Source organism: Arvicanthis niloticus, chromosome 22, assembly GCF_011762505.2.
Source record: "Arvicanthis niloticus isolate mArvNil1 chromosome 22, mArvNil1.pat.X, whole genome shotgun sequence".
NCBI classification, from domain to species: domain Eukaryota; kingdom Metazoa; phylum Chordata; class Mammalia; order Rodentia; family Muridae; genus Arvicanthis; species Arvicanthis niloticus.
Window position 1 is genome coordinate 2,128,770 of NC_133429.1, and position 14,685 is coordinate 2,143,454.

The following is a 14,685-nucleotide window of genomic DNA, read 5'->3' on the forward strand; positions in this document are numbered from 1 at the left end:
GCCGGGGCGGGGCGGCGGGAGGGCGGAGGGAGGGAGGGCACGAGCGTCCCGTGCCACCGCCGCCGCCGCCGCCGCCGCTGACGCCTCGGCCGCCCAGGAGCCGCCGCCAGCCCCGCCACAGCGCCACCGCCCCGCAGCCCCGCGTCCCCGCAGCATCCCCGCGCCGCCGTCCCCGCCCCGCCGCTGGATGCCGGCGGCCGGCGGCCGAGCTCGCAGACGCGGAGGGCGGCGCGGGCGGCGGCGGCGGCGCGGGCCCGAGCGCTAAAGCCATGCCGGGCTCCACCGGGCAGCCCGACGCGGGCGGCGCGGGTACCGGGACCACCGCCGGCGACCCCGGGCACCCGCACCCTGCACTCGCGGGAGCCGAGGATGCCGCGCCCCGGCCGCCACCCGAGCCCGACGACGCCGCCGCTGCGCTGCGCCTGGCGCTGGACCAGCTGTCCGCGCTCGGGCTGGGGGGCGCGCACCCCGGAGATGAGGGGATGGCGACACGCAGCGCGGACGGGGCGACGGAACGCGGAGAGGATGAGCCCGCGCCCCCCGACGAGCTCGAGGCGGCCGTGGCGCCCCCGGTGACTGGTGCGCCTTCGATGGGCGTGGGACCCTCGATGGCCGTGGCACCCTCGGTGACTTGTGCACCCTCGATGGCCCTGGCACCCTCGGTGACCAGTGCACCCTCGATGGCCCTGGCACCCTCGGTGACTTGTGCACCCTGCATGGCTGTGGCACCCTCGGTGACCGTGGCACCCTCGATGACACTGACACCCTCGGTGACCCTGGCACCCACGATGGCCGTGGCTTCCTCGGTGGCCCCCGGCGGGCTGCCTCTTCTGGACCCCGACGTGAGTCCCCGGCCATCTCCCCCAGACGTTTTCGCCAGCTTCGCGCCACACCCGGCTGCCCTGGGTCCCTCGACGCTGCTGGCTGAGCAGTTGAACGTGATCGGCAGTCGCAAAAAAAGCGTGAACATGACCGAGTGTGTGCCGGTGCCCAGCTCGGAGCATGTCGCGGAGATCGTGGGTCGTCAGGGTGAGTGGCTGCCGTCGGGGGGTGCGGGGGCGCCCTTATTCTCGTGGATAAATATCATGGGGAGAGACGTATGCTTTGGTGGGAGGAAGGGGCAAGCTGTGGCCCATTCTAACCCAGTGTGAATGCGACCAGGAGACCCCAGGGACACGCCCCGTGTGGAATCTAGGCCTCGGTGGATTTCTTGGCGCCTTTGTTCAAAGCTGCCGGCTGCTGCAGAAGTTGGGCACAGCCCAAGCTGTGGCCACAGCCGTTGCCTTTGTCTGAGTTCCTAGGGACAACCACATGTGCCATAGCTGGGGACACCCTAAGACATAGGCCCCTTAGAAGCTGCTAGGGCTACCCCACCCACCCCCATACACATACACACACACACACACACACACACACACACACACACACACACACACACACACACAGAGGCATGGGGCGGGGCCAGCTCAGACTTGCTAGCCCAGGGAGGGTGCCCGGAGGGCAGGATTGAAGTACAGTATAGTTTAGATAGAAGGTGCCTTCCTCTGCTCTCTAGCTTGGGGGTCCAGACTAGATGCTGGCCTCCGAGAAAAGAACTATAGCCCCACGCTAACCCTGAGCTTGAGAATCTGGGATTTATAGGCGGGTCTCCTGGCTATAGAAGCTCTCCATGGGGTTCACCCCGCCCATTTTGACAGACTGACCCCCAGCAGGCCCAGGGTGTAGGGAGCTAAGCTACCCAGGCATGGGGGTCCCTGCCGCAGCACTGTGGAGCTGGGGAGTGTCTCTGTTGGCAGCCCCATTGTTCTCTTTGTTCGAGAGCCAGGCTGAGATTCGCACGGTGACATCAGGCCAGCCACTGCTCATTGGCCCCTGAGCCGCCGGGGCGGGCAGGAGTGTGGTGGGCAGTATTCAGCCCTTCACACACCCACAAGCCTGGATAGTGGTGGCCCCCAACTTTCTCCTTCCATCCCCACCTACAGCAGCCCACTCCTACCCCGACTAAGATCGGGGATCAAGCTAGTTCTAAGAACTTTAGGGTGGGGCTTAGGCATTCCTAGACCCTCAGGAACCTCTGGAGAAGGAGAAGGATGAGGGTGGTTTGCGTTGCAAAGGTGACTGCCATCCTCCAGCTAGCAGGCACCATCCATGGCCATTTCCCTAGTTCCAGGAGTGTAGGGCAGAGCCGGTGTCCCCCACCCTTACCACTTACCTGTTCCATGCCTACTGAGAATGGGCGGTGCTGGGCCTAGGGGCTCACGAGGAATACCAAAGCGAGGGTGGGGACAGTCAGGTGAGCCAGCTGTCCTTTTGTGTAGGTTGTCAATGCCACCCTGGGTTGGCTTCCCGCCCGATGCCATCCCCTGTAACTGTACCAAGATCCGTTTTCCAGACTTGTTCAGAGTCTGTGTGGCCAAGTGGAGAAGTCAAGGCCTGTAATCTTTTGTCCCAAAGTCACCTGCCTGCTGCCTCTTTTTGGAGGCATGGCCCACCACAGTTTGGTGTGAATGTGTAGCTTAGCACTCTTTGGAGAATCAAATCCGGGAGCTTCAGGCTCAGTCCCAGTCTGATGTGTTATTGGGATTTGGGATGTCATGGGTTGCCAACAGCAAGCTTGGCCTTGAGTTCCCCCTGTGCTGGGGTGGCCCCTGACACACTAACCAGATGTCCCTGGAGCGTTGTGGTCCACAGGTCTCAGCTGAGTAAATGGACTCAGAGCCATGTGGGGGGTACCCTGGGTATAGGGGCAGGATGTCAGCCTCACAGCCCTTCCCTCTGACATCTGTGGTCCCAGCCTCTCCCACACAAACGCATTTAGCCCAGTTGGCCATTTGTTGCCGCAATAAAACAGTAACCAAAAGCAGCTTGGGAGAAAAAGGTTTATTTTAATCTTCCAGCTATAGACGTTCACTGAGGGAAACTCATGGCTGGAGCTGATGCACAGGCCATTGAGGTGCTACCTACTGGCTGTCCTCATGGCCTGTTCCGCCCGCCTGCTTCTTATACAACCAGGACCACCTTGCCCAGGGATGGCACCACCCCAATACGCTGGGCTGTCCCCACAGTCATGCCCACCCACGGGCCGGCCTAATGGACACAGTCAGTTGAGATTCCCTCTTTCCCAGTGATCCTAGGTTTGTGTCGAGTTGACAAACCATCTGTCAAGTCCTGTGATGTCTTCCCTTGACCCTGGGCCATGCATGTCTCTGGGTTTGGTCCCCCATGCTTCCCCAGGGTTGGTTCCCTGAACTCATGGTTGCCTTTCAAAGGCCAGGGTGTGTGCACGTAGGATACAGGAGATGTATCTTACGGGGCTTCCGTACCTGACAAGAGCCGCAGGGAACCAAGGCCGGCTTATCATCCCCCCCACACACACCGTGCTGTTCGTGGGCCTCAGTCTTTTGCAGTTGTAGAAGACACTGGCGGGTATTTTGAGCCACACTACTAGCCCTTCACTGGGGGATTCTAGGCAGGAGCTCCATCCCTGAGCCACGCCCCCAGGCCAGCTCTGTCTGTAGCCCAGGCTGGCCTCCATCTGGGGATGGCCCTTCCTTAACCTCTGGAGTGCAGAGGTGGCCATGCTTGCCAGATGCCCTGTGCTCTTGGTACCCTCTTGGTCCTTAGGGACCTAGCCAGTGCTACCTCTGGGCCAAGGCTAGGTCACAGTTAGGGAGAAGCCGCTGACTAGAGTGGGAGGGGCCTCATTTACTGACTCCATCTCTTCTTGCTTCACATCTCTGTCCCCAGCTAAGTCCCAGGTCTCAGTGAAACACCATCCATAGACCAGGCCACTGCACTGTAGGGCCCTCACACACACACAATTGTGCCCCTGTGGAGCAGCATCTGAGGTGGGCACACAATGCCCTATGTACTGGGCTCCACCACCCCACCCAGTCCCTTCCTGGCTTCCAGTTCGTAAGAGTAGACATCTGGGCAGCCAGATCAGGGGCAAGCCTGGTACACTTTGGGGTGTTAATGCAGAGACTTTGGATACCCTCTTGTTATTGGGGTTCCCTGGAAGAAGACATGTAGCCAAGTAGGGGAGTAGTCCCTCAAACCCCGGCCCAGGAGATGGCAGAAACTCTGGCCAAACTTGGAGTTGCCAGAGGGGTGTGACTGCAATTACTGGCTGATTTGTTCAGAGTCTGGGTGCTGTTGAGCTCCAGACTGGTCATTGCAGAGCAGCGGTCTTCACGCCGCTCCATGAGACCTGCGGACCCAGCAGCTTCTCTGTTTTGCTGGACACAGGAGCAACACTGTTGCTGTCTGATGCTGTCTGTGACCCTGGGTGGTACTTACAGTGTGTTCCCTGCTCCGCCTCCCAGGGCTCCAGATACCAGGGGAGCCCCTAAGGGCTGGAGGGTCTCCCAGATGGAAGGATGGAGCGGGGAGATGTCTACATCCCACAGGGACACGCCTGGGTCTCCGTGGGGTCATAGACTTCAGAGCCTCTCTGGGACTTTTGAGGATGCCCCAGAGTTATAGTCCAGGAGTCCCCATCAAACCAAGACTGCAGCCTAGTGGCCTGAGAGGATTCCTTTGGCAAAAAATAAAAACCGAAAATGCAGGCATAACAGGTGTTGCCACCCTCTGGGCCTCAGGCCTCCGCCTCACACAATGCTGTTAGAGGGTTGAGGACCTGGTGCAGTCTCATGTAGCTCAGGCTAGCCTTGATCAAACCCACTGTAGCTGAGCCTGACTTTAAATTCCTGTCCCCTTACCTCCCTATGGCCAGTGCTGGAGGTAAGCTAGAGTGTCACTGGGTTGCCTGAGCTGGCCTTGAACTTGTGGTAATCCTCCTGCCTCAGCCTCCCAAGTTCTGGAACAGCCGAAGTGTGCTTAGCTACCATTAAGGGTCAGTAAACCCTTGTGGATGGTGGCAGACTCCTGCCATACCTGGATTACCTTGAGTCCTGATTGTTACACTGGAGCTAAGACTGGGGATGAGTGGATCGCTGCTGCTGGCTGTGCCAGCTTCCCTTCATTGACAATTTTTTTACTTACTCATTCATTTCTGGGGGAACAGATTCAAGACACATGTGGCAGTCCGAGGACTTGTGGGAGCTGGGTCTTTCCTTGTACCACATTGATCCTGGTGACTCAGATTTCAGTCATCAGGCTTGGCAACAAGTCCCTTTAACCCACGAGCCAACTTGCCTTCCCTGCCTGGCTGCTTTGCATCAGGAGATGGAAATATGGGGTTCGGAGTGGGGAGTCAGTCTGTCTAGGCATAGACCATGGAATATGGGTATCAAGTTTGGGTGACCTAGGGGTCATGTGTCTCCTGTCTTCCTAGGGTGCAAGATCAAGGCCCTGCGTGCCAAGACCAATACCTACATCAAGACTCCGGTGCGCGGGGAGGAGCCGGTCTTCATCGTGACCGGGCGCAAGGAAGATGTGGAGATGGCCAAGCGGGAGATCCTGTCGGCTGCTGAGCACTTCTCGCTAATCCGAGCCACACGTAGCAAGGCGGGCGGGCTGTCGGGGGCCACTCCAGGCCCCCCCAACCTGCCGGGCCAGACCACCATCCAGGTGCGTGTGCCCTACCGTGTGGTGGGGCTTGTGGTGGGGCCCAAGGGCGCCACCATCAAACGGATCCAGCAAAGGACGCACACGTACATCGTGACTCCCGGGCGTGACAAGGAGCCAGTGTTCGCTGTGACCGGGATGCCAGAGAACGTGGACCGTGCGCGGGAGGAGATTGAGGCCCACATCACACTACGCACCGGGGCTTTCACTGATGCGGGCCCGGACAGTGACTTCCACGCCAATGGTACCGACGTGTGTCTAGACCTGCTGGGAGCTGCAGCCAGCCTCTGGGCCAAGGCCCCCCACCCAGGACGGAGGCCCCCCGCAGCCACCGGCGGGCTTCGAGGGGATAATGCCCTGGGCGCAGCCAGCACCCCTGAACCCTTCTATGTGGGCAGCCGTGGAGGGCCACCATTGCCGGACCCAAGCCCCAGCAGCCCCTATGGGGGCTCGGGCAACGGGGGCTTCACATTTGGTGGGGACGGTCCCGGTGCTCCAACGGGGACAGCCACCCCAGAGGACTGTGACTTTGGTTTTGACTTCCTGGCGCTAGACCTGACCGTGCCTGCCACGGCTACCATTTGGGCGCCCTTCGAGAGAGCTGCACCCCTGCCAGCCTTCAGCGGCTGCCCCGCAGTTAATGGAGCACCCACACAACCCAACACAGGCACACGGCGCAGCAGCGGCGGCGGCGGGGCCGCCACCACGCCACGCCACTCACCCACGCTGCCCGAGCCAGGAGGACTGAGCCTGGAGCTGCCACTGGCACGTCGAAGTGTCCCAGATCCAGTGGGTGCGGTGCCTTGGCGACCCCCGCAGAGTGCACTGCCTCCCTTCTCTGGCAGCACCACCTTCTCCACTACCCCCTCTCTGCCCAATACAACCCCGGCGTCCTCCACACTGGACACTGTCCCCTCGGAGGGCAACCACAAGCCATCTACCACAGCAGCGAACTCCTCTGCGTCTGCTGCCGCCCCTGGCCCACCCGCGGCAGCCTTGGCCCGAGAGTGCGTGGTGTGCTCTGAAGGCGAGGCCATGGCTGCGTTGGTCCCCTGTGGCCACAACCTCTTCTGCATGGATTGCGCTGTCCGCATCTGCGGGAAGAGTGAACCAGAGTGTCCCGCCTGCCGCACGCCGGCTACCCAAGCCATTCATATCTTTTCCTAGTATACCCCTACTTGACGGGGTGGCCCTGGCTTCCCCAAGCAGGAGGTCCTCAGGCCTGGGGTGGAAGAGGAGGGACGGGGCAGGACTTGGGGGGAGAGGTCGTGGGGTCTGGGCTGCAGGGCAGTGGGAGGCAGAGGGGCCCACACGTGTGTAACAGCTTTAACTCCTGCAGCAGGCGTGGAGCCCGTCAGCTTGCGGCCCAGCGGCAGCGCCTCCGTTCTTGACAAGTGACAGTATTGAGTGAGCCGGTGACAATAAACCGGAAAATTCTCTGTTTGCACTTTTTATTAAGACGCCCCTCCCCGTTTCCGGGGTGATCTTAAAACAAAAAATAACACGATATTTACAACTCTCACTGGATTTAACAGTGTGGATTCTTGTAGAAACTTCAAAAGGCAGGTGGCTTCCCCACACACATACACTCCCTTTTTTTGGGGCAAACATATACCATTTTGTACATCAGCCATGGGGTGGCCAAGAGGAGGGTAATGGGGGGTATCCAGGGGGGTCCCATCGACAGATTTATAACTTGTTTTATTGTGGTTGTTTTGTTTTTAAATTAAGACTCAGTGTTGCGGTTCTTTTTTTGTTGTTTTTTAAAAAGGTTTTTAAAGTTTTTTTTATTGTTATTTTTACTTCATACTTCCTGTGTATATGTAGGGAATTTATATTAGATATATGTACTTTACGGAATAAATTTTAAGAACTAAAATATATTTTATTTTAAATAAAGCAACGGACCTTTAATCTTTGACAGCTAAATCACTGATTATATATTTGCTGAACTGATTTAAGGGTTTAAAAACATTGTATCCAGAGTTTTATTTTTGGACTCGAAAGCCTTCTTAATAAAGTTGTTTTCCTATATGTAAGCACTGGCGTTCGCGTGCTGTGGTAGGACGGAGTCCCTGAGGATAATAACGGTCCCTTCATTCTAAGAGCTGTGACCCATAGGAGGGCGAACCACTCCTAGGGGGCATCCGGCCTGTGAGCATTGAGGGACCCACCATTCAGTACTGTAGTCTGCATATGATGTGTAAGCCCCTCTCACCCCAGGGACAGACCCCAGCCACCAAGGCGGCCCAGCTGAGATGTGGAGCAATGGTTGCTGGACAGTGGACACCCCTAGTTGAGAGGGAATCTAGCATGCTTGACCTGACCTGGAATGAGAGTCATGCTGTTCTGATGACAGGTGAGGGCCAGGGAGGGGCTGTGGGGAAAAGTGGGGGAGACATGGTACATGTCTGCTTACCCCAGATACAGAGCCTACTGCAGGATAAAAAGCCGATGTGTCTTATTGGGGTTACAGGGACAGAAATGAGACAAAGACACCTGCATCTCACAGACCCTCCCCAGCATGCGTGACAGCTCCCAAACCTGGGAACCTGGAGCACACTGCCCAGCCTGCAGGCAGCTCAAGTCCAGAGTCAACCTCTGCCTGGTAGGTGCGCCCCCTGGTGGTTTTCAGTTTCCCTAACCTAGGGAGGGGACAGGGGATCCTAGAGGGTCACAAACTTCTGCCTCCTTCCTGGCCATAGTTCAACCCCTAGGGAGGAATACACAGCAGGTAGCAGAACACGGGAAAGCCAGGCATGAAGGGCTTTTTGGAGGAGGTGACAGGCTATCAGCTAGAGAAGGAAGAGGCAGGACACCACATGTAGTATACCCCATCTATAAGAGAGGGGTCACTCCTAAGACCTACATCCTACTCTGAGAGCTGAGGTGTTTGAGGGCATGCTCACCACCACACACAAAATCCCAAGAACCTCTCGCTAGGACCTTATTGTCAGGAGGGGTCTTTCTAGGAGTGATTAAGGTCCTGGAGGTCAAGAGGTGTGCCAGTGCAGGCACGCCTATAGTCCCAGCACTGGGGAGGCAGAGGCAGGAGGATCTCTGAGTTTGAGGCCAGCCTGGTCTACAGAGTGAGTTCCAGGACAGCCAGGGCTACACAGAAGTCTCATCTTGAAAACCAAAAAATAAAAGGGCGGCACGGTGGAGGCCACACTGGCTTAGGGTGCCAGGTCTTGTGACAGGTGGTCTGAGGGAAGAGACGCTGGAGCGAGATGTTGCCACCTACCCGGATCTGAGTACTAGGTAGGCTGAGGCTGGAGGATGGTGAGTTCTAGGCCAGTCTGGACTACTTGAAAACCTGTCTAAGGAAAGAAACAAAAGACTGGAGGGGGGGCGGTTGTGGGGGGGCTGTGGCTGGATAGAGTGCTTACCCAGCATGGGGCCCTGGGTTTCAGACCCAGCACTGTATAAGTCAGGCGAGCAGGTACAGGCCTGTCATCCCTGCATGCTGGACGCTGAGGCAGGAGGATTAGGAGTAAACAGTGAAGCAGTCACATAGACACAGGGTAAGTCTGAAGTGACAGGGACTCAGGCCAAGGACACTCAGCCTTCAAGATAATGGAGTCAGCCAGTCGTGCCCTGATGTTTCAATGACTCCACTGAGACTCTTTGTCCCCACAGCCCTAACTGAAGAAACTAAAATTTCGAAGGCACGAGGGCAAGCGCGTGGCTGGGGCCGCAGGGCGACCTGGGCACAGGACGGCTGGACCTGCGAGCCACCACAGAGGGTCTAGGACAGGCAGAGCACATGGGCAGGGTGGAGAGGGCCTTCAGAAGCAGGTGGGACCCGGGGGCCAGTATTGAGTTCCAAATGGCACCCCTTGGTAAGGACTTTGCCTGCTGGATGGGTCACCACTAAGCCCGCCTTCTTTTGGCTTAAATAATGTTAAAGACTTATTGTGATGCTGACACTTATGGGTGTGTGGCCTCAGGCATAGATGGGGGCGGGCAGAGCAGCAGTGCAGGGAGGTCAGAGGTCAATCTGCAGGTCCTGGTTCTATCCTTCCACTCTGTGTCTGGGCAGCAAACTTGGTCTTCAGGTTTAGAGAGAACCTGCTGAGACATCTTTTTAAAAACTGTCTTCTTATTTAATATCTATGTCATTTTGCCTGCACGTCCCTGTGCACGTATGTGCAGTGCCAGCAGCAGCCGGATGGGAGCATTGGTCCCTGAACTGGAGTCACAGAAAGCTGTGAACCCCATGTGGATGCTGGGAACTGACCAGATCCTCTGTGAGAGCAGCCGGTGCTATAACCACTGAGCCACCCATCCCACCCTCTTTCTTAGTTCTCTCTCTTTTCCTACCCACCATCTTCTTGGTCCTCTTGTGACTTTCAGCCTTGAGCTCTCCCTGAGGTGTCCCCAGACCCTGAGCGCTGGGACCACAGGCCTATACACCTCCCCCACTTCCAGTTAACATCCAGGTGTTGATCCAGGGTAACAGGATCAACCTAGAAAAACAAAACACTGGGATCCCAGGTGGGGGAAACCATCTACAAAAGTGTCCTCTGCATCCCCTGTGTCATGGTACCCACACACATACACACACACAAATAAAAAATGTAAATCGGCCCTCCCAGTGCCTTTCCACCATCTTCCTGGTGTGCACCGATGTCCTGGCAGATGTTCTCAAGAGAGTCAACAAGGCGAGAAGCGTGCAAACGCCAGGTCCTCATCAGTCGCCTACTTTCTGCAGTTGGATCCCACCTGTGATGGATGCATTGGTAGATTTGATGTCACTGGTGATCACAGAGCTGGGAAATCGTTGTGAACCTCACAGGTAGGTTGAGCAAGTGTGGAGCGTTCACGAGATTTGCTGTGAACCTAGAGAAATAGCCCACGAGGAAGCAAGACAGAGATGCAGGAGGAAATCCCGGGAGTATTCTTCTAGAGATGTAAAACCTAAATAAAAGGCCTCCGAGGACTGTGAAAAAAAAAAATGTAACATCACAACAAATTACAGAAGATTAACAGCTTCAAAGGTGCTCCCGTCCTGGGGACCTGAGTACGTGTCACCTCAAACAGAGTCTAGGACACGAACAGGAGCGTCCTGCACCACAAGGAGACATGACGGACACAGTCCCCACATAGAATTGTGTGCAGTGACTGAAGTTATAATAAAGCCAGTCAGCCACCTGGGCAATCACGGCTAGCCCGGTCACCCAGACACTCTGGAGGTGGGGGAGGATGGAGTTCAAGTCCTACCTGGGCTACACAACTAGTTGTCCAGTTTTAAAGTCGCTTTGGGCTTCATGATGCACCATCTCATGAGATGGGCGGGAGGGATGAGGATAGTTAAATCTCTACCCAGTGAACAACAAATATGTTTCTTTCCTTGTTTGTTTGTTTTTTGGTTTTGGTTTTTGGTTTTTGGTTTTTCGAGACAGGGTTTCTCTGTGTAGCCCCAGCTGTCCTGGAACTCACTCTGTAGACCAGGCTGGCCTCGAACTCAGAAATCCGCCTGCCTCTGCCTCCCAAGTGCTGGGATTACATTTCTTAGTTTTCATAGTTTGTATTTGGTAAAATCATTTCTTGCTGTAGTACTCAAATGCCGTATGCAGTATCTTTAGACCTGCTAAGGTTCACTAGAAATTCAAATGAGATGGGAGAAGGCTTTTACCTATTAACTATAAGAATTTCACGATAGACAGGCAGTGGTAGCTCACGCCTTTAATCCCAGCACTTGGGAGGCAGAGGCAGGTGGATTTCTGAGTTCGAGGCCAGCCTGGTCTACAGAGTGAGTTCCAGGACAGCCAGGGCTACACAGAGAAACCCTGTCTTGAAAAACCAAAAAAGACAAAAAAAAGAATTTCACGATAAGTGACCGCACTTGGGCCTGTGAGATGGCTCAGCAGTGCAGGAGCTTGCTGCCAAGCCACCAACCTGAGTTCAATCCTCAGGACCCACATGATGGAAGGAAATAGTGACTCCAACTTGTTCTCTGAACTCCCTGTGCTCACACACACAATAAATAAGGCTTTACGTTTTAAATTTTATTTAAGAATTCTATGTTTAAAAGTTCACCCACCTTGAGGCCAGCCTGGTCTATAGATCTAGATCCAGGATAGTCAGATTATACAGAGACCCTGGCTCACACATACACTCACTCACTCTCTCTCTCTCTCCTCTCCTCTCCTCCTCCTCCTCCTCTTCTTTCTTCTTTCTTCTTCCTTCTTCTTCTTCTTCCTCTTCCTCTTCCTCCTCCTCCTCCTCCCCCTCCCCCCTGCCCCTCCCCCTCCCCCTCCTCTTCTCTCTCTCTCTCTCTCTCTCTCTCTCTCTCTCTCTCTCTCTCTCTCTCTCTCTCTCTCTCTCTCTCTCTCTCTCTCTCTCTCTCTCTCTCTCTCTCTCTCTCTCTCTCTCTCTCTCTCTCTCTCTCTCTCTCTCTCTCTCTCTCTCTCTCTCCTCTCTCTCCTCTCCCTCTCTCTCTCCTCAGCCTTCTGTCGCTCCCGTGTGGCCAAAGCTTCACATAACACTTCGTCAACAATCATTGCTTGCACTTCTAATACTCGCCAAGAGGTGGCGATGTGCCGTCCTGGGCCCTGTTCTATCAAGTAGCCCACAATGAGCTGAGCCTCTGGCTGCTACCAGGGCCCTTCCCTGAAGTGTCCCAGGACCCCAGGGGTTGTCTTTCCACAGATTCTGACAGTAGCAACTGGAATGTGTTGGGGGTTTTTTAAATTAAAAGATATATTTATTTTTCACTTATGTACTACATCCCAACTGCAGCATCCCCTCCTCCTTGCTCCTCCCAGATGCTCCAGATCCACAGTTGATCCACTTCCCTTCAGAAAAGAGCAAACCTCCGCGGGTTATCAACCAAATACCACATAGCAAGTTACACTAAGACTAGGTAGGCAAAAGCACCTCATATCAAGGCTAGACAAAGCAACCCAATACAAGGAAACGCTTCCCAAGAGCAGGTAAGAGAGTCAGAGACAGCCCTACTCCCACTTTTAGAGTCACCCCGAAATATCATCACTTATTACAGAGGACTGAGTGCTGCCCCATGCAGGCTTTGACTTCAGTCTGTGTGAACTTCCGTGAGCACTGGTTAGCAGATTTCAGTCCTTACTGATTTTTTTTATTTCAATTATTTTTTCTCTTTAGATGGCATCTCATTATGTAGCCCTGGCTGTCCTGGAACTCACTCTGTAGACCAGGCTGGCCTCGAACTCAGAAATCCGCCTGCCTCTGCCTCCCAAGTGCTGGGATTAAAGGCGTGCGCCACCACCACCCGGCTGCTCTGGAATTCTTAATGTAGACTAACTGGACTGCCTAGTCACAGACATTCCCCTGTCTCTGTCTCCCAAGTGCTGGGATTAAAGATGTCTGCCACTAAGTCCCATTTCATAGTTTTCAGTAGAAACACCTGTGGCTTTGTGTGTGGAACCCCAGGTTGAGAGGTCTGCACCTTCATGATGGTCCACCACTGTCACCCTAGCTCTCGGGAAGCTGAGGCAGGAGGATCTCCTAGAATTAAGGCTAGAGAAAGACTTGGTCTCAAAAGCAAGCAAATAAAAAAGATCCATTACAACGGGTCAGGGGGCACCTAAGTTAGGTTCCCGGGACCCATGTGGTGGAGCCAACTGGCTCCTACACGGTAGTCCTGGTGCCACTGTCGACACACCGATGTTCACCAACAAGGCCACTCAGCTCAGCGGCAGAACATTCACCAAGCACAAAACCCTGGGCTCCACCCCCAGCATCACAGAAGCGCCGTGTGGTGACACAAGCTTGTCATCCCTGCACTGGAGAGGTGGAAGTCAGAGGGTTGGGAGTTCAAGGCCATCCTCCATTACTTAGAGACTTTGGGTATCACTGACTTCACTGTACAGAGGAAACTGTGGGTTCTAATCCACCCTCTGTTCCCCTTAACCATCAGATATTCACAAAACTTCCATTTAAAAAAAAAATCTCTTCCCAAGCCACAAAGTCAGCTTGCCTTGGCCAGTTACAATTTAAAATGTAATTTGATTTTACATGCGTGCTTTTCAGTCTGTGGATGACCTTCATATATGCAGTACCTACAAAAGCCAGAAGAGGGCAACAGAGACCCTGGAACTGGAGTTACAGCCAGTTGTGAGCTACCAAGCCAGTGCAACTTGTGGGGTTCCCTTCTCTTCTTCAACCTTGTGGCAGGGCTTGGCAGCAAGCTCCTTCAGCCTCTGAGCCCTTCTGCTGGCCTTTACTTTTTTTTTTTCTTTTTTCCTTTTTAAATAATGCAGAGTTTCTTCCCCCTGAGCTAGAGGACACTGTTCCAGGTTGGTTGTCTTTGGGTATCCTGGACTCTACAGATGCTAAGCACTGACCTTGGCCCTCTAATCACTCTGTGCAGAAACCCCCTGAGTCCCTGAGTCCTGACAGTCCCAATGTCCCCAAAGTGTTCTTGGAAGGGCGGAGCCACTCAGCTGGACCCCTGGATTTACAGAATAATTTTGTCACCTCATCCTGTTCCTTCCTTTCCTGTTTGTTTTTGAGACCGGGTTTCTTTAGCCCTGGCTGTCCTGGAACTTTAAACTCACAGAGATCCCCCTGCCTCTGCCTCCTGAGATTAAAAGCATGCGCCACCACTGCCCAGCTCCTGGTTTTAAAGATTTTATCTTATGTGCTTTGCCTGCATGCATGTCTGTGCACCAGGCGTATGCTATGGGCCATGAAGGGGGTGTTGGATCCCCTGGAGTTACAGATGGAGCCTCCACGTAGGGGTGCTGGGAATTGAACCTGGATCCTCTGGAATGGAAGACATGCTATGCTCTCTCTCTCTCTGTCTGTCTGTCTCTGTCTCTCTGTCTGTCTCTTAGATTTATTTCTTTTGTTTATTTCTTTTATTTACCAGAAGAGGGCATCGGATCCCGTTGTGAGCACCATGTGTTTGCTGGGAATTGAACTCAGGACCTCTGGAAGAGCAGTCAGTGCTCTTAATCGCTGAGCCATCTCTCCAGCCCTGGAAAGCACGCTCTTAATGTTTCCTCAGTGTTCACAAGCCCGCCTGGGAGGCTTCTTCTCCTTTTTCCATGTTATGGGTATGCCTGTTTGAGGAGGGGCCAGAGGAGGAGATCAGGGTCCTGCCTGTCACTCTGTACATCTTTGCCTTGTGACAGGGCCTCTAGATGAATCTATAGCTGGGCTGGAGGCAGC

General features: G+C 54.8%; 1 protein-coding gene across 1 annotated transcript; it reads left to right on the top strand.

Moving 5' to 3' along the window:
• On the top strand, positions 1-7,568 carry Mex3d (mex-3 RNA binding family member D). The gene is made up of 2 exons (XM_076919448.1): positions 1-1,029; positions 5,297-7,568. Exons 1-2 carry the CDS (start codon positions 270-272, stop codon positions 6,694-6,696), a joined length of 2,160 nt encoding a protein of 719 aa, XP_076775563.1. The 5' UTR covers positions 1-269; the 3' UTR covers positions 6,697-7,568.
• Positions 7,569-14,685: the final 7,117 nt, after the last annotated feature.